Source organism: Toxotes jaculatrix, chromosome 2, assembly GCF_017976425.1.
Source record: "Toxotes jaculatrix isolate fToxJac2 chromosome 2, fToxJac2.pri, whole genome shotgun sequence".
Classification (NCBI taxonomy): domain Eukaryota; kingdom Metazoa; phylum Chordata; class Actinopteri; family Toxotidae; genus Toxotes; species Toxotes jaculatrix.
Genome location: NC_054395.1, coordinates 30,860,567 through 30,882,620, shown reverse-complemented (window position 1 = coordinate 30,882,620; position 22,054 = coordinate 30,860,567). Strand labels below are relative to the sequence as shown.

General features: G+C 49.3%; 3 protein-coding genes across 3 annotated transcripts in view; 2 read left to right on the top strand and 1 right to left on the bottom strand.

Annotated features, from left to right (window-relative positions):
• Nucleotides 1–1,931: 1,931 nt before the first annotated feature.
• Nucleotides 1,932–15,094, top strand: grm6a (glutamate receptor, metabotropic 6a). The gene is made up of 14 exons (XM_041046530.1): nt 1,932–2,231; nt 4,822–5,038; nt 5,269–5,404; nt 5,494–5,648; nt 5,717–5,857; nt 5,964–6,164; nt 10,491–10,630; nt 10,855–10,977; nt 11,452–11,716; nt 12,400–12,635; nt 12,732–12,893; nt 13,047–13,196; nt 14,763–14,903; nt 15,005–15,094. Exons 1-14 carry the CDS (start codon nt 1,947–1,949, stop codon nt 15,092–15,094), a joined length of 2,442 nt encoding a protein of 813 aa, XP_040902464.1. The 5' UTR covers nt 1,932–1,946.
• Nucleotides 15,095–17,141: 2,047 nt separating this feature from the next.
• On the top strand, nt 17,142–18,867 carry tsr2 (TSR2 ribosome maturation factor). Its single transcript, XM_041046594.1, has 5 exons — nt 17,142–17,293; nt 17,509–17,599; nt 17,993–18,084; nt 18,181–18,339; nt 18,552–18,867. The coding sequence occupies exons 1-5, from the start codon at nt 17,216–17,218 to the stop codon at nt 18,651–18,653; spliced, it is 522 nt and encodes a 173-aa protein (XP_040902528.1). The 5' UTR covers nt 17,142–17,215; the 3' UTR covers nt 18,654–18,867.
• A 1,677-nt stretch (nt 18,868–20,544) lies between these two features.
• Nucleotides 20,545–22,054, bottom strand: part of plxnb3 (plexin B3) — a 66,406-nt gene continuing 64,896 nt past the window's right edge. Inside the window, exon 41 of the transcript XR_005894583.1 lies at nt 20,545–22,054. This exon is cut by the window's right edge and continues 94 nt beyond it. The gene's annotated coding sequence lies outside the window, so the exon portion shown is untranslated.

The window sequence follows — 22,054 nt, the reverse complement described above, 5'->3', positions numbered from 1 at the left end:
TGGAGCTTCACGTCTAACGGACTCACCGGGACAGCGGACAGTTTACCGGCGGCTCTCTGCGGAACTGTTGACCTGGAGGACACGGGATCCCGCTCCGGTGAGTAGCGTTCGGCTTCTCTGAGAAATAAATCGAACCAGGTGATTAAAGTAGTTTAAATCACGTAATGAAACCAGTTCAAAGAGCGAGAATCCCAGTTGAACCACTGAGACCAGCTCAGCCGCGGTTTGAAAACCTGACTCTCACATGATGAGACACTGAATTATTCCCTTTGACTGCAGCAGCTTTTAATTGAACCTGACTGATGATTGATCGATTGATTGATTGGTCGATCTCCTGTCTCGCTGTGGACCTGCTCCTTCCTGACAAACTGTTGTAAGATAAACGGACTGATCCAGGAAAGACTAAAACCTAAAGCTGCCTTCACTCTGCTCAGCTGTTTCCAGCGGGTCCCGTTTCACGGGGTTCGTACCTGTGACGCGCAGCTCACACAACGTATCTGTTGTTTTTCATACACTGAAAAATGTAAATGACATAGAAGTGACGTGACGATAGAAAAGCTGTTGGTCTTGTGGATTTTAATTGGCTGTAGATTAAAGCTGCTGTGCAGCCTGATACACGCGGTTCTGCTGAAACTAATTTAGTAGTTTAGTCATCGACGGCTGAGGGCATGGACACACTGTCCACCTCCTGTCTCCGCTTCTCTGAGGAGACCTATGGCAGGTCAGGGTGCTCATGTCCTGATTTGGAGCCTCGTCTTTAACTTTTTTTTGTTTAATCCCTGAAACACAAACATAAAAAAATCATTATACATGATGAAATAAAAACATCAGGTCCACATGTGTGACTCTGACCTCTGAGCCAGAGGACAGTAACAATAATGTCTTTCATCACTGGTCTGTCCCGGTGTCTGCAGCTCACAGACTGGGCAGACTGGGATCAGACCTGGTTGGTACCTGTAGAGATGAAACATGAAAACAGTCGTCGTCTAACGGACACGAGTCCAGTGAAGAACAGACAAAGCCTTCGTGCAGGAGCTTTGATCCCTGCACAGGAAGACGAGCGCAGGATCATCGGGACACTTTTATTCCATCAGCAAGAAAACGAGTGAACATTTAATTGGCAGAAGAAAACACTTTGTTTTTGTTGTGACAGAAGATAATTTATGAAATACAAAACAAACAAACAAACAAGCACTTTGTACGTTGGAGCCTCAGGCGACTGAACTCGACTCAGCGTCTTCTCAAAACATCAAATCTGACGTGAGACGTCTGTTTTATGGACCATGGGATGGACACAGAGATGGCGTCCTTCACCTGAACAAAGAGACGCACGAGACCAGAACTGTGCTGTCACTCACTGATGGAAACACAAGACACACCTGCACACACCTGCACACACACCTGCACATACCTGCACACACACCCGATCCATATCACACAGACGATTATTGATCATCATTAAGAATTCAATCTGTCAGTCTGATGCACTGAAATCAAACTGAGTGACTGATTGATGCATTGATTGGTTGATTGATTGATGGATTGATGTATTAGTTGATTGATTAATTGATTGATTGATTGATTGGTTGGTGTGTCCTCAGGTGTTCACAGCAGGATGAAAACTCTCAGCTGAATATATCCGCAGTATGGCGTCATCAAGCCCCACCCACGCCCCCCTAGACCACCTTAATCATCATCATCATCATGTCTCACGCTGGATTGGACAAAGACTCCGTCAGTCATCCCTGTGGCCCCGCCTCATGCTGTCTCTTGGGGTCTGGATTGGTGGACAGGCAATCCAGGTGAGCGCTTCACACCAGCACTTTCACCCCCACTCCATAAAAATACCTGGTGACATCACTCTGGGGGGGCTGTTCCCCATCCACGCCCGCGGCCCCCATGGCCTTCCCTGCGGGGAGCTAAAGAAGGAGAAGGGGATCCACCGTATGGAGGCCATGTTGTACGCTCTGGACCAGATCAACAGTGACCCCGATTTGCTGCCCAACATCACACTCGGGGCGCGGATCCTGGACACCTGCTCCAGAGACACCTACGCCCTGGAGCAGTCTCTCACCTTTGTCCAGGCACTGATCCAGAAAGACACGTCTGACATTCGTTGCTCCAACGGAGAGCCGCCCATCATCCGCAAACCAGAGAGGGTGGTGGGAGTGATCGGAGCGTCGGCCAGCTCCGTGTCCATCATGGTGGCCAACATCCTGCGCCTGTTCGAGGTAATAATCCACCTGTAACTATACAAATAACCGACAGGTAGTGTGCAGTAAACATCAGGTTGCTGGTTGGTTTATGGTTGGTCGTTGCCGTGTTGGTGGCATTTGGACGATCGACGCCAACGCTCGGTCTGCAGGCTCAAGAAGAATTTTTAGTTAAGTGTTTGTGAACGCGATTTGTTCGGTGAGACCAGAAAACGCTGTGTAAATTCAGAGAGACGGACAAACAAGGACGTTCACAGGCAGACAGACAAGTTAGCAGAGAGACAGGTACACATGGGTGAAGTGGATGAAACAGTCTGGTTGGTGGATTAATGTTTGAAACAGACAGTTTGTGTCTGGATGACTGACTGTGTCTAATGAAAGCTTTTAATGACGGTGAGTGTGTGTGTGTGTGTGTGTGTGAGTGTGAGTGTGAGTGTGTGTGTGTGTGTGTGTGTGTGTGTGTGAGTGTGAGTGTGAGTGTGTGTGTGTTTTCAGGGGGTTATTACATTATTCTAACCAAGGTTTGTTAAAAAACAGCAGAACCATTCACAGAAATGCATCATGGGAATATTTTCTATCTATATGTATCTGATAACTGATCACTCCAGTCAATACAGACACAGATACAGACACAGACACAGATACAGACACAGATACAGACAGACACAGACACAGATACAGACACAGACACAGACACAGATACAGACACAGATACAGACACAGACACAGATACAGACACAGATACAGACACAGACACAGATACAGATACAGATACAGACACAGATACAGACACAGATACAGACACAGACACAGACACAGACACAGATACAGACACAGACACAGATACAGATACAGACACAGATACAGACACAGACACAGACACAGATACAGACACAGATACAGATACAGACACAGATACAGACACAGACACAGACACAGACACAGATACAGACACAGACACAGACACAGATACAGACACAGATACAGATACAGACACAGACACAGACACAGATACAGACACAGATACAGACACAGACACAGACACAGATACAGACACAGACACAGATACAGATACAGACACAGATACAGACACAGACACAGACACAGACACAGATACAGACACAGATACAGACACAGACACAGATACAGATACAGACACAGATACAGACACAGACACAGACACAGATACAGACACAGATACAGATACAGACACAGATACAGACACAGACACAGATACAGACACAGATACAGACACAGACACAGACACAGATACAGACACAGATACAGATACAGACACAGACACAGACACAGATACAGACACAGATCAATCAGCAGCTGCGTTTGGTCCAGTTTTGGTCCAAATCCAAAAAAAACTGTAAAACTGTCCTGAAAAAGGAAAAAGGGCTGATGCTGCAGGTCGAGGCTCGTTCAGGTGATCACTTCCTGTATGACATCATCACATGATCAGATACACCACAGGTGCACATGTAGCTGTATGATGAAATGAACATGTAACTACAAATGACACCACAGATGAGCTAGCACCAGGCTTCATGAAGATAAAACAACAACGTTTCTGAACAGGTCAGAGGGTCAGAGGTCAGAGGTCAGAGGAGTCTGCGAATCGACCTGCAGGACTGCAGAGCCTCACCATTCTAACCAGTCCAAGAAGGTCACAGTCAGGGACTGGACCTGGATCTGACTCTGGATCAGACTCACCTGTCCTTGTGTGTGTGACACCTGTAACAGATAACCACACACACACACACACACCTGGGCCCTTATGTAAATGAGGTGGGCGGGACTTGTGAACAAACAAGGCACGTCAACAAATATTTAACTTTGCTGTTTGATGTTCGTCAAATGGCAAAGACTTCCTGACTTCAATAATCGTTAGGTGCAGCTGGTGGTGAGTTATTCTGCTTTAACCAATCGGCAGCAAGCGACGGATCATGTGACTCCACCATCAGTGGACAGAGAGGACAGAGCTGAATGTTCATTTGTTCACAGTCTCTGCTGAAGACATTCACAGTGTCGCCCTCAGATAAAGAAAGACCCGCACACTTTCTCACCTGCACACAGCCAACCAATCGCTGAGTGAGCCGGGTGTGATGTCACAGCTGAGTCTGAACTCAGCAGCTGATGTTCAGCTTCGGTTCGCTCCACTGATGATGATGATGATGATGATGAAGAGGACTGTCATAATGAGGTCTGCTTTTAGGAGCTTGTTAATGTGGAGTCCTCTAATCTGCACACACACACACACACACACACACACACACACAGTGTGTTAATGTGATTGTTGTTCGGTCTATTGAAGCTCTGACACACATTCAGGCTGTTACACAACATTAATCCTGCTTTGTGTGTGTGTGTGTGTGTGTGTGTGTGTGTGTGCTCCACCAGTGCTTCCAGTTTTACCAGTGGAGTGTATATGTTTAATTTGCCCTGATGTTTGACTGAAGGACAGACTGTGAGACGCAGACTGTGAGACGCAGACTCTGCTCAGGACCTGAACCACATCATCAAACATGTGACTTCAACCTTCATTCAGCAGATTCTTCTGTTCTGATCAGAAAATGTGACTGATGATTGATATGTGTCTCAGATCCCTCAGGTGAGTTATGCGTCCACGGCCCCGGAGCTCAGCGATAATAACCGCTATGACTTCTTCTCTCGGGTGGTCCCTCCGGACTCGTACCAGGCTCAGGCCATGTTGGACATTGTCAAAGCTCTGGGCTGGAACTACGTCTCCACGTTGGCCTCCGAGGGAAACTACGGAGAGAGCGGGGTGGACGCCTTCATGCAGATCTCGAGAGAGGCCGGTATGTCAGGGATCTGGAGATAGATCCATGGTTCCTCACCTGCCAAACAACTGATTTACCTGGTTCAAGATTTTAAAAGGTGAAGCGTTATACAGATAACAAGCCAATCAAATGAGTCAGGACGTCATCTTCCTGCACAGCTGCCAAGCTACAGTAGGAAAATCCTGTCTCTCTCTCTCAAGTGGGGGGTTACCTGTCTGTCTCTCAGCAAACCCCTCCCTCTCTCTCAGGTGGGGTGTGTATTGCTCAGTCGGTGAAGATTCCTCGCGAGCCGACGGCCGGAGAGTTCGATAAGATCATCAGACGCCTGATGGAGACGAGTAACGCCAGAGGAGTGATCATCTTCGCCAACGAGGACGACATCAAGTAAAAACATCACGTGAACAAAGCGACTGGAGATCAGATCACTCTCAGCACACTCAGGTCATATGACTCCTCCCCTCTCTTCCTGGTAGGCGTGTCCTCGAGGCAGCCAAGCGTGCTAACCTGACGGGTCACTTCCTGTTTGTGGGGTCAGACAGCTGGGGCGCAAAAAGTTCACCAATCACAGAACTAGAAGATGTTGCTGAAGGCGCCGTCACCATCCTGCAGAAACGGGCTTCAATAGACGGTAAACACTGAGTGTGTGTGTGACTGTGTGTGTGTGTGTGTCTTTCTGATTGTGTGTTTGCTCTTCAGGCTTCGATCAGTACTTCATGTCTCGTTCTCTGGAGAACAACCGCAGGAACATCTGGTTCGCTGAGTTCTGGGAGGACGACTTCAGGTGTAAACTGACTCGACCTGGAATCAAACTGGACCCCGACAAGAAGAAATGTACAGGTAGGGCCACACCTTCGGGGACGGTGCCTGGGTTTGATGTGGGACAAACAGACAGAAACCGTCACGGTATTTGGGACGTCATGTGACATCACGTCTGTCCCTGCAGGTGAGGAGAGGATCGGTCGAGACTCGTCTTACGAGCAGGAGGGGAAAGTGCAGTTTGTGATCGATGCGGTCTACGCTGTCGCTCACGCTCTGCACAACATGCACCAGAGTCTGTGTCCGGGGAGCTCCGGAGTCTGCAGCAACATGGACCCTGTGGAGGGACGGTCACTGCTCAACTACATCAGAGCTGTCAACTTCAACGGTAAGAAAATGTCCTGACAAATAAAATTAGACATTAGAGCGTCATTGCAGATGTAGCAGCTCCTAGAACCACCGGAGAACGGGAACATCAGGGCTCGTCCCGATCTGAGACGTGAGGAGCGTCTGGTGGCCGGGCCCTAACACGTGGGGCCAAGGCACGGCACCAAACAGTACCGTGGAGCTGCCGTCCTGTGGACATCACACCTGACTGGGGTCAGGTGTGATGTCTGCTGGGTTGACTTTGGCATTCTGACCTCTGCCACCGTAAACTGGTTCCTACGGACGTAGGACATCATGTCTAGTGGCGGCAGAGCTGGAGGTGGTCCAGGTTGAGAGATGTCCACTGGGTGTGGTGGTACTCACGAGTTCTCTGCTTAGAGTTTTCATCAGAGAACAGGAGGGTTAAGAAACCTGGAGGCAGGTGAGAGAAACAGTCTGAACCCAGGTGGTGCTTTGTTCTTTGTCATGGTTTATTCATATAAAACATATTGGAGCATAAAGTGGTTCTGAAGTGCACCTGATGTCTTCAGCTCTCACCTCCACAGAAATGTCTCGTTTGTCCAGGGAAAGTTGACGACACGGAGTCTGAGACACACTCACCGGCAGTGAGACTGAGGGAGTCCTCTCAGGTTTGGTTGTCCCCAGAGACTCCAGGACAGGGACAGGGAAAAGGACTTCCAGTCGTCCTCAAGGTTCCAGTTCAAGGTTCTGAAAATTCTCCAGAGGACCGAGGAGGTCAGGTTTGGCCCAGACGTCCCTGCTGACCCGGCTGAAGCTCTGTCTCTGATTATAGCCGCAGGTGTTGGACAGGTGGATCCGCTCACAGATTCAGTTTTGGTTTTCATGAACAGGATCTGAGGGTGTGTTCAGCTTGTGCAGGATGTTGGTGTGGGAAAGTTTACAGCCGAGTGTGAAGCAGCAGGACGAGTCAGCGGCTCCCAGTCTAAGATCCTGGTACTCTGCTGGAAACCAGTGGATTGTTCATTGCAGGGATCTCAGGGTCTGGTTCAGCGCTGAGGGTCAGATCAGCAGGAGACAGGAGCAGGAGGAGGACCACTGCTCCTCCGCACTAACGAGCTTTCCCACGCACAGCTGGGAAGACCTCAGCTGCTGAGGTGAGTCCACATGTCTGCGTCCCAGTCAGCAGAGTCCGGTGGTGTGGTGGACCTCCTCCTCCTCCATCTACAGATATCCTCCTTCACCCCTCTTTCTAACATCTGTCTCCTGTCCATCAGACGGATGGACTGACCTGAGTGTCCACCTTAGGACTTACTGTAGGACTGAAAATCTTCAGACATGTTCAGTCATTTTAAAGTCCATCAGGACAGGGACACATTCAGGACAAGGTTTTTTCAGAGCAGCAGCACAAACTGCAGCAGCTTCATCCCACAAATCAAATCCATATTTTATGAAGATGAAGCTGCAGCAGCTGGAAGACTGAGAGGACGCCATGAGACCGGTCTGTCTCTCTGCCTGTCTGACGGACCGCTCGTCTTCTCTCTGCTCTGAATGTTTAACGAGTGTAGTAGATGTGCGTTCTTTTTTCGGATGGTGGTGCATTCTGGGAGTTTGACCTTTAATGAACTCTGTGTTTTGTTGGAAGAGCTCAGACAGAAAGATGAGCAGGGACATCAGGACAGACGCTGATACCGGCGGTCCAGCACCTGGAGGTCAGGTGACACCTGTGTCGGCCGTTGGTTGGCTCTTAGGTCTCAGTCGTCGGTTCGTCCGACAGATTCTGACTCTGAAACGTAAAAACGTGAATCGAAAGGAACGCGTGAAAGATTCACCGTGAAGAAGCAGAACATCTGTCACCACACAGGAACACACAACATACACACGACACACACACGACATACACACGACATACACGACACACACACGACACACACACGACATACACACGACACACAGACGACACACACACGACACACACACGACATACACACGACACACACGACACACACGACACACGACACACACACGACACACACACGTCATACACACGACACACACACGACACATACACGACATACACACACGACACACACACACACGACACACACACGACATACACACACGACACACACACGACACACACACGACACATACACGACATACACACGACACACACACGACACACACACGACACATACACGACACACACACGACACATACACGACATACACACACGACACACACACGACACATACACGACATACACACACGACACACACACACACGACACACACACGACATACACACACGACACATACACACACGACACACACACGACACATACACGACATACACACACGACACACACACACACGACACACACACGACACACACACGACATACACGACACACACACGACACACACACGACACAGACACGACACACACACACGACACACACACACGACACACACACGACACACACACACGACACACACAACACACACAACACACACACGACACATACCCGACACACAGACGACACACAGACACCATCAACATCAGCACTGACAACACAACATTTCATCTAACACTTTGTTTGGGTTCAGTGATCAAAACAAATAATAAAACCCGATCAAAGAAAGAGAGAGAGGGAGAGAGAGGCAGAAAGAGAGGGAGAGAGAGGGAGGGAGAGAGAGAGGGAGGGAGAGAGGGAGAGAGAAGGAGGGAGAGAGGGAGAGAGAGGGAGAAAGAGAGAGGGAGGGAGGGAGAGAGAGAGGAGAGAGAGAGAGAGGGAGTGAGGGAGAGAGAGGGAGAGAGAGAGGGAGGGAGAGAGAGAGGGAGGGAGGGAGGGAGAGAGCTAGGGAGAGAGGGAGAGAGAGGGAGGGAGAGAGAGAGAGAGGGAGAGAGAGGGAGGGAGAGAGAGAGGGAGGGAGAGAGAGGGAGAGAGAGGGAGAAAGAGAGGGAGAGAGAGGGAGGGAGAGAGAGAGGGAGGGAGAGAGGGAGAGAGAAGGAGGGAGAGAGGGAGAGAGAGGGAGAAAGAGAGGGAGAGAGAGGGAGGGAGAGAGAGAGGGAGGGAGAGAGGGAGAGAGAAGGAGGGAGAGAGGGAGAGAGAGGGAGAGAGAGGGAGGGAGGGAGAGAGAGAGGAGAGAGAGAGAGGGAGTGAGGGAGAGAGAGGGAGAGAGAGAGGGAGGGAGAGAGAGAGGGAGGGAGGGAGGGAGAGAGCTAGGGAGAGAGGGAGAGAGAGGGAGGGAGAGAGAGAGAGAGGGAGAGAGAGGGAGGGAGAGAGAGGGAGGGAGAGAGAGAAGCTAATGCACTTTACATGTTTCCTCTGAAGACTGTGTGTGTGTGTTAATAATTAAAGCGAGCAGCTGCTCTCTCTCTCCCTCTCTCTCTCCCCCCTCCTTCTCTGTGTCTCTCTCTCACTCTCTCTGCAGGAGGAAGAAGAAAAATCTTCATCCTCCTGTTTTCATTCTTTTTTGAATCATTTCCATAGAAACGTCCTCTGATGGACAATCGGAGGACGAGGATAAAACCTGATAAGTTGTCTCAGTTGTGTTTCCTGTGTCTTAAATGTCAAACATTGTCTCATCCTCATCACCTGCTTCACTGTGAGAACATGAAGAACCACACTGTTCCTGTTCTCGCTCTGAGTTTGAGCTCAAACAGCATCTGTCTTCCCTGTCTTCACTCGTCTTCTGTCCCCTCGTGTTCATCAGCAGGAAGCAGCTTGGTCACGTTGTCGTGGGACAGGTGATGTTGGACCTGTGTGAGTTCTCAGGTGTTTGACATGCTGAAAGTCAAAGGACCAAAAAGTTTCTGTTCTCAGCTTCAGAATCGAACCTGCAGCCAAATGTCATCACTGTCCTCACCTGTCCTGACTGAAGACATACTGAATGTTAATGGACAAATGTCCACACATCTGTCTCTGCATTATAGCCTGTTAGAAAACGCTGTCAAGCGACTCATCAGTCGGATCAGTGTCTCTGATTTTCTCTTTAACGTTCCTGAAATGATGACCGTCCACATTACACCGATGTGAGCCCCTTCCTGTTCGTCTGTCCTGATGTGGCGGGACAGTGCATCTCAGCCCGTCTGTCATCCAACGCATCCTGCAGCGTGGCTCGTGATTGATCAGATCAGCACCACGCCTCCCTCGTTATGGTCTGGGAACACTGGTTCTGGAATCACCCAGTTTATTGTTAATGGATCAAACGTTTGGCGAGGCTGTCGTCCCGTTCCTCACTCCGTCTGTCTTTCACCATCGCTGGAGGACCAGGCCTGAGTCCAGAGCCTGAACCTGAACCTGTGGCAGTTCTGGTTCTGTTCTGAACTGTCTGTCTGTCTGTCTGTCTGTCTGACTTCAACAGGAAGTGCAGGTACCACTGTTTTGTTCAATGAGAATGGAGATGCTCCCGGTCGCTACGACATCTTCCAGTTTCAGATGACCAATCACAGTCACCCTGGATACCATGTCATTGGCCAGTGGACCAATAACCTGAGACTCAACGTAAGCAGCTGATTGGACAAAACAAAATCATGAAAAACAAAAAACATGAAGTAAAATCTGCTGGAGTCCAACTTCACCTCCACCTGTCTCTCCACCTGTCTCCCTCTCTCCTTCTCTTTCTCTCCACCTGTCTCCCCCTCCCTCTCTGTCTCCCCCTCCCTCTCTCTCTACCCCTCCCTCTCTCTCTCCACCTGTCTCTCCACCTGTCTCTCCTCCTGTGTCAGTTGGAGGAGATGCAGTGGTCTGGAGGAGATAAAAAAGTTCCAGATTCCATCTGTAGTTTTCCGTGTAAACCAGGAGAGAGGAAGAAGATGGTGAAGGGCGTCCCCTGCTGCTGGCACTGTGAGGTAAAACTAAAATATCAACCGTCAGCTCGTCACAGGGAAACTGGTGATGGTGGTTCAGGTTTCAGATGGTCCTGACGGTCCCTGACAGTCCCTCACGGTCCTTTCAGTGGATCAGTTTCAGATTTTTTCAGGTCTGTCTCCGTTTATTGTTATTGGCTGATGACAGGAGACGGACGAGGGATGACGTGGCACTTTTCATGAAAGACATGAAAGTTCCCCAGCTGGACTTGAACCAGGGACACCGTGGTCCAGCTCCATCAGAAAACCAGAGTTCATGTAAATCCAGTCCTGTCGCGGTCACGTGTGCATGTAAAGAGCTGTTAGTGTTTGTTCATCCTGTTCATCAGAGGGTGTGTTCATCAGTCAACCCATGATACAGGAAGTGGTCTGAGTGACATCATCACAACTGTCCTCATGATGTCCTCCGACCACTGATCCAATACCTGTCTGTCTGTCTCTCTGACCTGTCTTCAGCTCTGTGATGGGTATCAGTACCAGCTGGATGAGTTTACCTGTGAGACCTGTCCGTCAGACATGCGTCCTGCCCCCAACAGGACTGCCTGTCGCCCGACCCCGATCATCAAACTGGAGTGGAACTCCCCCTGGGCTCTGGTTCCCGCCTCTCTTGCCATGCTCGGTATCCTAGCAACCAGCGCAGTGGTGATCACCTTCATCCGATTCAATGACACACCCATCGTCAGGGCGTCAGGCCGGGAGCTCAGCTACGTGCTGCTGACAGGTGAGTACTGCTGACAGGCAGAAAGCTACGGTCACATGTAGGACCACAGGCCGGGACGGCAGGCCAGGTAGGACAAGAGCCCCCACTGGAAGACCAGAGGTGAGGTGGGACAAAAAGGCAGCTGGTGGGGCAGCCACTCAGAGCAGGATGTTCAAAGTGCTACACCCTCAATTCAAGCAGTTATGATGCAGGAAGAGGGCAGGACCTCTGCAGGGCTGTGAGGCAGGGCATCGGGCTCACCCTGAACCTGATCAAGGACTAGGCCCACCTAACAGGCACATGGCAGTGCGGGTTGTACTGAGTGTCCTTCTAAATCACAAATACTTCTCCAACCAGTGTCTCCAGTCCCGGTCCTCCAGGGCTAACTTGACAGCTGGCAGCTCCTGGTTTCTGATGTTGTTCCTCTCAGCTCTCAGAGACAGGAAGGAATCTAAGGTCAGGAGCCGTGATGGAAAGCCCTCCGTGTTTCCTGAGCCCACAACAAGAGGATATTCCTGGTGGAGGTGTGGAGAGGGGCTGCCACGGTGCCATAGATTGGATGAAACACGGGTAGAAGAACCACTGGAAGCACTGCATGATGTCCCGCAGTGCATCATTCACCTGAAAGTGGCCCAGGGGACTGTGGGAGTTTTCATCAGACGAAGACATCACCAAGCACTCACCCACTGCCTGTCTGTCCGTAGGTATCTTCCTGATCTACCTGATCACCTTCCTGATGATAGCAGAGCCAGGTGTGGTGGTTTGTGCGTTTCGGCGCCTCCTGCTGGGCCTCGGCATGGCCATCACCTACTCCGCCATGTTGACTAAAACCAACCGCATCTACCGCATCTTTGAACAGGGCAAGAGGTCGGTGACCCCGCCCAAATTCATCAGCCCCACCTCCCAGCTTATCATCACCTTCATCCTCATCTCTGTCCAGGTGAGACCGTAAGTGTCACGTGACCTCTTGTTACTGACTGCAGCAACTTGTTACATGACCCAGGTTCATCTGTGCGCGTGTGTGTGTGTGTGTCAGGTCCTCGGGGTGTTTGTGTGGTTCGTCGTCATCCCCCCTCACACCATCATCGACTATGAGGAGCTCCGCCCCCCGAACCCTGACCTGGCTCGAGGCATCCTGAAGTGTGACATGTCCGACCTGTCAATAATCTGCTGCCTCAGCTACAGCATCGTGCTCATGGTGAAGTATTGATCCAGTATTGTTCTGTTATTGATGGTCACTGATTGGATGTTGAAGACTAAGCAGCTGTTCTGTCCGTCCTGACATCACGTTGACCTTTGACAGAGAAAATTAATGCAGTGCTGCAGTAAACTGTAGTGTTTCTGTTGCTAGGTGACGTGTACGGTGTATGCAGTGAAGAGTCGCGGTGTCCCGGAGACATTTAATGAAGCAAAGCCGATCGGTTTCACCATGTACACCACCTGTATCGTCTGGCTCGCCTTTGTACCGATCTTCTTTGGTACTGCCCAGTCCACCGAGAAGGTAAGAACCAGCCTGAACCAGGCCGGAGTCAGGTTGGACTGGGATGGAACTGGAACAGCTGGGTGTGGACAGTCAGACTCTGATGGACTTATTTTAGATTCTTTTTGCATTTTTGTCTTTACTTTGTGGTTGACAGTCTAAACAGAGACAGGAAACAAGGTAGGGAGATGCCATGACATGTTGCCCTGGCCAGCAACTGAATTGTGGACGGTCATACAGCAAGTGTCCCAACCCATCAGCCAACCAACACCCTGCTTTAGATTCTTAAAGGTGTTTCTTACTCAGCATGAGTTCGTCTTCAGGAAGAAGTGAGGTCCAGCAGCAGGGGACAGAGATGAGGAACCAAACAGAAGAAGTCAACGATGTGGCAGCTGACAGGACCGGAGTCTGTCTGAGATTTATTTCTGTTCAGTTTAACATGAACGACACGAGTAACCGACAGAGTTTAGTTTCCTCTGAGGAGAAAACAAAAAAATCAGGTGAAAGCTGTTTTCAGTGCTGAGGTTCATCGTCCGTCCAGAGTTCATGGAGGGACGAGAGATAAAGCACCGCAGCATTAGACACAAAGTGGAGTCATTTCCAGGCAGAGAGGAACAGCTGGATTATACAGATTATAAACCAACACAGGACGTAATTATAGAATAATAACTGTTAAAACCTGAGTTCCAAAGAGCTTCAGAAAAAAAGAAACGATGAAAACCAGAAATAACATGAAGGAAAACAGCAGCGTCAGACTGGAACAGCTGGATCACGCAGGAAGCTGGATCACACAGGAAGCTGGATCACCTGCAGGCATTCCTGAAAAATAAAAAATACAGAAAGGTTCTCAGGGAGCTGGTCAGTAGGTGGACTCACACCTGCAGGTCTTCATCCTGAAGAGGTCCACAGGTGGGACTGAGACGGTCGCGGCTCAGAGACATGTCCGCGTGCCAGCGTGTGAGAACTGGTGTGGATGAGAGTTGGCCTGAGGTGCTGAGGACTCTGGGTATTCTCTGGGTGTTGAGCTGTCTCAGTTGGTCTGTGACAGTATCTGTGGAGCAGCAGACCAGAGCCACTCTTCATACAGAGCAGGTTCAGACCAAACTGTGTAATATGATCTGCAGAGACTCAACATTTGCCCCAAGAGCAGAGGAAACACTTGCTGTAACAGGTGGAACCCTGAACCTGCTAATGGCAGAAATAATAAGAACTAATGAGAGTAACGATGGGGCAGTAGGTGGTCCACAGATCCAGATCCCAGTGCAGCTCAGCGAAGCTTCCTGAACCATCTACAGCTCTGGTTGCAACAAAATGCTTTTTGAGAGTGAAGGTGTGAAATGGCTGGATGAGGACGATGCCTCTGAGGCCGAGGTTCTGCAGGGGGAACCTCTGGCTCAGAGGCATCGTCCTCAGCCAGAGGTTCCCCCTGCAGAACCTCAGCTTCTGGCTCCGAGGCCGAGGCTCTGCAGGCGGAAGACGGCCGACTGATCGTTGTCCTCGAGGAGGTTCTTGTGGTCTCATGCTGAGAAGAGAACTGAAGCTGTTCTGTTGTTTCTTTGTTGTCTGAATCTCTCTCTGTCTCTGCAGATGTTTATCCAGACGGCCACTCTGACCGTGTCCATGTCTCTCAGCGCGTCAGTCTCTCTCGGGATGCTCTACATGCCGAAGGTTTACGTTATCATTTTCCATCCTGAGCAGAACGTCCAGAAGAGGAAGAGGAGCTTCAAGGTCTCAACTCAGCCTCGCTGTGTCACCTGTTGGTTGCTGTGTTGCTGTGTTGCCTGACAGCTGCTCTGTTGCCTGATTGTTGCTGTGTTGCTGTGTTGCAGGGTGTTGTCCAAGCTGCCAGACTGTCTCAGAAATCATTAAGTGAGAAACAGAACGGAGAAACAAAGATTGAACCTGACAGAACACAGTAACACGGCAGTAACACTACGAGCTACAGGTACTGACACACACATCAACATTCACTTCTTCTCTGTGCTGTAACCTGAGACAGGTACAGTCAGACAGGTACAGTCAGTCAGGTACAGCCAGACAGGTACAGTCAGTGGACTTGGTGGACTGTATTGAGGAAGACCTCTGTGCTCTGTGGGGAGGTCCAAAGTGTCCTTGAGGACATTCCAGGTTCTAGAAGAGATGCCAGGTCCTGTTGGTTCTTGAGGAGTTTCCATTGCTCCATGAAAGGTTCCAGGCTTCTGAGTGGAACATCAGAGGGTCTTTGAGTCTGAGAACAGTCGAGTTCAAAAAGACGCCTTTAACCCTCTGATAACAGGTGAGCGATCAGAGCGAGGCGAAGAGTCGGTCAGAATCCCTCAGAACCGACCTTTAACCAAAAGAGAAGCTCTAACACTGAAACCAATCACAGCTCTGCAGGTGTGTACAGGACCTGCTCTCAGTCTGAACCTGCAGCTCCATCTCTGCTGTGAAACCTCTTCATTTATTCAGTAGCAGAATTTTAATATTCCATTGGTTAAACTGCCTGCAGCTGATCCAGGATCAGTTTGTCAGGCCTGACACCGACTGAATCCACTCAGGTTACATTTTACTTTTTTAAAAACCTTTTCAAACCGTGGTTTACAAATTCAGATGGAAAGAAAGAAAGTCCAAAAACTCACGAGGACTGGAAGAAAGTCAACAATGGGACTAATGGACCCAGGAGACCTCTGTCCAATCAGGTTACACTCTGTCAGTGATCAGAACCTCTAAACTCAGAGTGAAGTGTCCTCTAAAAGCAAGACGTCAAATTCAAAGCACAACTTTTACTGAGTTTCTGTCTGTCTGGTTTTTAACGCCACAATGGACCCATGTTGACTGGTCTCACTTTCGCTCATTCTAAGCTCCACCAGCTCGTTCCTATCGCAGCCAATCACCTGTCAGACATTAAAAGTGTTCTCTCTCTCTTTCTCTGCTGTCAATCAGCACGTGACGCTTCATGACCCGCCTCCACTCCACTCTCCAATCAAACCCTCCGATCCGAAGGCTCCTTCAACAAAGACGTCGCAACCTCGAGCCCCGTTTACTCACCACCACCACCAGTGTCTTGGCTCTTTCACGTAGGAAGCTACTAATCCACAGGATCTACTTCCTGCCGGGGCCTGAGCGCCAAATTCTGTTCTACCTGTGCACAACACGTTTTCTTTTCCCTCGGTTCCTCCTGTCGTGGCAGCGAAGAGGAAAAGCACCAAGAGTTTCACAGAGGATTTATCTGAGACCCTGTGGAGGGCCGTGAGACCGCCCCTTTAAGATCCCGTGAATTCACACATCAATGAATGAATGAATGAATTTCACTAATGTATTAATATAAACGACTCCAGCAGTTTGTTGTTTCACTGTAAAACTGAATTAATTTAAAAGATCGTACGTCATAAATCATGTGTCTGATGATGAAACAGGAAGGTTAAGGTAATGAATGGATGAAGGAATGAATGAATGAACTGTTTTAAAGGGAGTTGTGTTTGTTGTTTGTTCTTCCTCGTGCAGAAACAGGTGAACAGGATGCTGAAGGCTCAGGATCGCGGTGTCACGTGTTCATCTGTCTACATACTTTTGTCCACGTGTCTGTGTTTTCTATGTTTCTGTAAAATGGAGTCAAATTAACGTTTCTGATGTTTAAAGATTTACATGTGAATATGAACATACAGCGTACATGTAACATACATGCAACATTTACGCAGCTCACGTGCTTCACCTGTGACACACTTCCTGTCTACATACAAATAAACACGTGCATCACTTCTGTTTGTGTTGAATGATTCCGTTTGTTTTCCTGTGTAAACAAACAAACATCGCGAGATTCACAGTGAGACCAAACCTGAAACATCTGTGTCAGCATCTGGAGCCGTGCAGTCTGCAGTGTGCGTGTGCGCGTGACCTGTCACAGTGATCGGTGCCGCAGGTTGAACCACATCCCGTCTCCTCACGTGGGTCAGAGCTGCTCCTGATCCACGAAGTGACACGAACCCGGATCAGGATCGGCTGCTTCTGTCTGATCCGGTTTCCGTTTCTTCACTCAACTGATTCCGTCTCTCACAACCAACATGGCGGCCTCCGCGTCTTCACGTGAGCTGTTCACAGAGGGAGTGAGAGCGGTTCTTCACACCTGGCCCGTTCTACAGGTAACTGTCGGCAAACCCGAGAGACAGACAGCAGAGAGGGAGACAACTGAGAGGGAGACAGAAGAGAGGGAGACAGACAGGTGTCCGCAGAGAGACGGTTACACCGGTCAGGCGGGCCGAAGCTAAAGCTAACAGGCTATATGGTTAGCAGCGGAGTTCAGTGAGTGTCGGTGACAGACTGAGGGTCACCTGTCCGTCCGTCTGTGTCTCCTCAGATCGCGGTGGATAACGGGTTCGGGGGCGTGTACGGGCAGCAGAAAGCTGATTGGATGGTGGATGTTGTTCAGAAGTATTTCCATGACAACGGTAGGTAACAATGGTAACCGGTCAGCTGATGTTCAGCAGGTGTTTGTTTATACTATTAATCATTTATTAATTGATCAGCTGTTATGGATCAGAAACATTAGACCCACACACACACACACAGGACTTTGGGGCAGATGCTGGTTCACAGTCACAGATCCGGAATCTGCCGCTCAGTGCATCATGGGAAATCCCCTGACAGTCTCTCCTCTTCCTCCCCTGTCCCTCATCAGTGGAGATGCAGGTTTCCATGGTGTCAGTATTTGATTGTTGTTGCCATAGAAACGTTACCTGAGTGACACTTATCACATTAGTTACACAGGTGAGTCTGCAGATGTAAACTATGAAAGGTTGTCCTGTGGTAACATCTGGATCTGTGTGTGTGTGTGTGATCAGCTGACCTGCAGCAGTATGAGGTCGAGGATTTCATTGCTGAACTGATGGATCAGGAGTTTGACACAGTGGTGGATGATGGGAGTTTACCTCAGGTACACACACACACACACACAGTTCTGCTCCGTCAGTGCTGCAGTTGAACAAACGCTGACAGCTGGGGGCGTTAACCCTGCTTCACCTGTCCACAGGTGTCTGTCAGTCTGCTGCAGGTGTTCAGCCAGTGGCAGCAGGGGGCGCTGCAGCAGCTCCAACACACCATCAACACTCTGACACAGAAGAAGAGTCAGCGGGCAAAGGTCACGGCTCCGCCCACACAGTCCGATGAAGAGAGCGACGATGAAACACAGGTACGTGTCACCTGAGCTCTGATTGGTTAGTTTACACACAGGTGAGTCAGAGGACGAGGTTCAGTTTGCTGTTACCTCAGCAATGAGTCTTATCATTCAGTGGATCCATGTTACCATGGTGATCTGCTCCAGTTTAAAGTGATGCCAGGGAAACCAGCAGTTCCAGGAGAACTCTGTGAGCAGAGCTGATCCTGGAGTCTTTCTGTGTCCAGGTGATGGACTACGAATCGTCCAGTCCATCGGTCAGCAGGACGGATCCTCCTCATCCTCCTCAGGATGAAGACGGATGGACGGTGGTGAGGAAGAAGAAGTGAAGAGGAGGATGAACTGTTGAACTCGAGAGACTGAAGCAGCTGACCTTTGACCTTCAGGATGAAAGTGTGTGACAGATCTTTGCAGCAGCTTCCACGTCCTCCAGCCTGAAACCGTCCCGGTGGACGCAGTCTGCTGTGACCTGCAGGACCAGAGGACGGTGGCATTAAACCAGAGTCGCTCTGGTTGTTTTTATATTAAACCTGTTTAAGATTAGACCTGTGTGATGTCACCGTACTTTACTTTCACCTGCTAAACTCTTCCACACTGTGAGGCTGCAGCTTCCTGTGCTGTGACATCGTACCGTAGCCCTGTGGGACCAAACATCTGTGAAGTGTGAATAACATTTTCATTGGTTGCACCGGATCACCTGACATTTAGCAGGTGTGTGTGTGTGTGTGTGGCCTCTGATTGGCTGTGATCCCGGTGATGTTTCCGCTGCAGAGGCATCACTGACGTTTGACATTTACAGCTGAGCAGAACCAGGACATCCCAGTCTCAGACTGGTTCTCTGCTGGAAACCAGTGGATCCTAATCTTCAGGTGAGGAGTTTGAGTGTCTCAGTGTCTGGTTTGATCAGGGTCAGGTGGAGGTGATGTGGACTGTCAGACTGTGGTGGTTCAGAGGGAGCCGGTCGTAGGTGGATCCGAGCAGGGGAACTGTGTGGTAGGGTTAGAGGCTCCACAGAGGCAGGAGGCAGCCGAGGTGGTTCAGCATCAGGATCCTGTGGAACCCGTTTCATTACAACGAGCACTTATTTTGAAAACCAGATGTAGTCACGTGTGTCCTTGCGCTAACTTCGCCAAGTTGGACGCAGGTTGATAAACCGTGGCTGCTCAGGAAGGATAATGGTGGATTATCACAGTAAAAGTCCTCAGTACAGAACCGAGTCCAGCTGTGCTCGTCGGCCCTGGTCTTGGCCCTGGTCTTAGTCTTGGCCCTGGCCCTGGTCCTGGTCCTGGCCCTGGCCCTGGCCCTGGCCCTGGTCTTGGCCCTGGCCCTGGACCACAGAGCTCAGGGGAGAAAATCTCTGGGTTTCACTTTTCTTTGTTTCCTGTTGGTTTTCTGCTTCTTTTCCCAGAAACTAATAAATTATTTACAGAATAATAATAATAAAATAATCTGGCAGATGATTCACATTCGTCCACATTTCTTTACCACATCAGAGGACAAACAGGTCTGTCTCTGAATAAATGTTATTGTTGAAATGTTGTTACTGTCCACATGGACGATGTTGTGTTCACTGATACCGACACTGAGAACAACAACAAACGAGGCGTCAAAAAAAAAATCTTGATTTTTGCTCAGTTTTTTTAAGTTTAGATTCTACAGAGAGAATTTTGTCCTGAGGACTTGTTGTAGGCTCCGCCCACACTGAAATCTCTGGAATCTTCATATGATAAAATATGCAAATATTCATTAAAATAAACATCGTGCTGACCTCGTTAAAGATCTGAGCTCTGTGGAGTCTGTGACGCCGTCGACCCTCAACCGGCTTCGCTCGACGGTGAACTTTCTACATGTTGCAGAGGGAATCTGGTCACATGGCCTTGTTCCAGGCCCCGTCTGTCCGGGTCTCTGGGATCGTTCTACGAGAAAACAAATTTTTCAAAATGACAATAAAAGGAACCTGTTAACCTGAGCCGGTTTTTGGGACTGATCCTGATCCGAACACTCAGCCGGGACCAGCAGGTTCACGTCAGCGCTTCACTGCTGGATCCAGAGGGATCCATTTGGGACCTGCTGCCATTTTCAGTTTGATGGTGTTGTTTACCTTTATGTTTACAGGTTACTGTACCTGTCCTGTGTGTTGTACCTCTGAGTGGCTGGTAAACAGAAGGGTCACTTCCTGAAACGCTGACATTATCACATCTTCAAGGTTCAAAGGTTTCTGACACCTGGCGTGCTTTGGACACGGATATACAGAAGGGTGGACAAAGGTCAAAGGTCAGGAAACATCTCTGCTGAGATTTCATTCATCTTTATTTTCACAGAGGAAGAAACGTTCCACACAGACAGCACACGTAGAAAAAACATGATGTCACTGAGAGAGGAGGGGGGGTCAAAGGTCATTTCAAGGCACTATTTCTTATATGAACATAGAAACAGGTAAGACAGGAGGTCAGAGGTGGTGTGAGGACGACTGTCAGCTACAGAGATCAATACTGTAATCAATACTGTCACAGTCAGTGAAAGGGTTGGCTGCTGTCAGGAAGCTACGGTGTGCTCAACTGAACCGGAACTCATCATCATCATCATCATCAGAGAGGTTCTGGAGTCTTGGAAGTCCTTGATCAATAACTAATAATTGATAATACTCTCCGGTGTCATACAGGTGTCGGTTAAATACAAACTCAGCATAAATCAACAAGTGACAGAAGAACAGAAAGTTTTGAAATAAATCAGAGGAATCAGCGGAGATCACAGGAATCAACTGAGATCAGAGAAATCAGCTGAGATCAGAGGAATCAGCTGAGATCACAGGAATCAACTGAGATCACAGGAATCAGCTGAGATCACAGGAATCAGCTGAGATCACAGGAATCAGCTGAGATCAGAGAAATCAACTGAGATCAGAGGAATCAGCTGAGATCAGAGAAATCAGCTGAGATCAGAGGAATCAGCTGAGATCAGAGAAATCAGCTGAGATCAGAGAAATCAGCTGAGATCACAGGAATCAGCTGAGATCAGAGAAATCAGCTGAGATCAGAGAAATCAGCTGAGATCACAGGAATCAGCTGAGATCAGAGAAATCAGCTGAGATCAGAGAAATCAGCTGAGATCAGAGAAATCAGCTGAGATCACAGGAATCAGCTGAGATCACAGGAATCAGCAGTTACTGATTCCATTTAAACTAAAACTCAAATGTCTTTTTCTGTTTTCAGTGAATCAGCACATTCACGTGTTGTGATGTGAAACATATCGATGTCACCGTGGCAACATGACGAAGCTCTAAACTGAGCAGGAAGCAGAAACCTGAGGCCAGACGAACACTGTTGTTGTGTTGTTGTTGTTGTTGTTGTAAAGGCTGTGAGCGTCACACCTGCAGCGACCACACTCAGCCTCAGACTCAACGTCCAGACAGCTGAGTCACCTTTTCCCACACAGGTACAGAGTTTGATTTAAATGCGCTGAACGCAGGAAACACGTGGGACATATTCTGCTTCTGTTCGTCCTCTCGTCTCCGTTTCTGTCCTCTCACCCGCCGTACTGCTCACGGTGGATCAGCTGACCTGAGTCTGTAAAGTGCCTGAACACAACAAAACTTATGGTTTGGAGCTCGATGAATAAACTGAATGGAGCTGAATGTCTCGTCCAGCTTCTCCTGTGGCAGCCAGGCTCACAGCACACAGGGAATCGAACTCACGGCTGAAGCTGCTGCTTCAGGCTGAACCTGGCGCCA

Excerpts from the sequence above, each read along its gene's own strand:
- grm6a (XM_041046530.1), top strand. The coding sequence starts at position 1,947 with ATGGAGGCCATGTTGTACGCTCTGGACCAGATCAACAGTGACCCCGAT. Across the intron at positions 10,631-10,854 it reads CCAATAACCTGAGACTCAAC|TTGGAGGAGATGCAGTGGTC; the intron begins GTAAGCAGCTGA and ends CTCCTGTGTCAG. Across the intron at positions 12,636-12,731 it reads TCATCCTCATCTCTGTCCAG|GTCCTCGGGGTGTTTGTGTG; the intron begins GTGAGACCGTAA and ends TGTGTGTGTCAG.
- tsr2 (XM_041046594.1), top strand. The coding sequence starts at position 17,216 with ATGGCGGCCTCCGCGTCTTCACGTGAGCTGTTCACAGAGGGAGTGAGA. Across the intron at positions 17,294-17,508 it reads ACACCTGGCCCGTTCTACAG|ATCGCGGTGGATAACGGGTT; the intron begins GTAACTGTCGGC and ends GTGTCTCCTCAG. Across the intron at positions 18,340-18,551 it reads AGAGCGACGATGAAACACAG|GTGATGGACTACGAATCGTC; the intron begins GTACGTGTCACC and ends TTCTGTGTCCAG.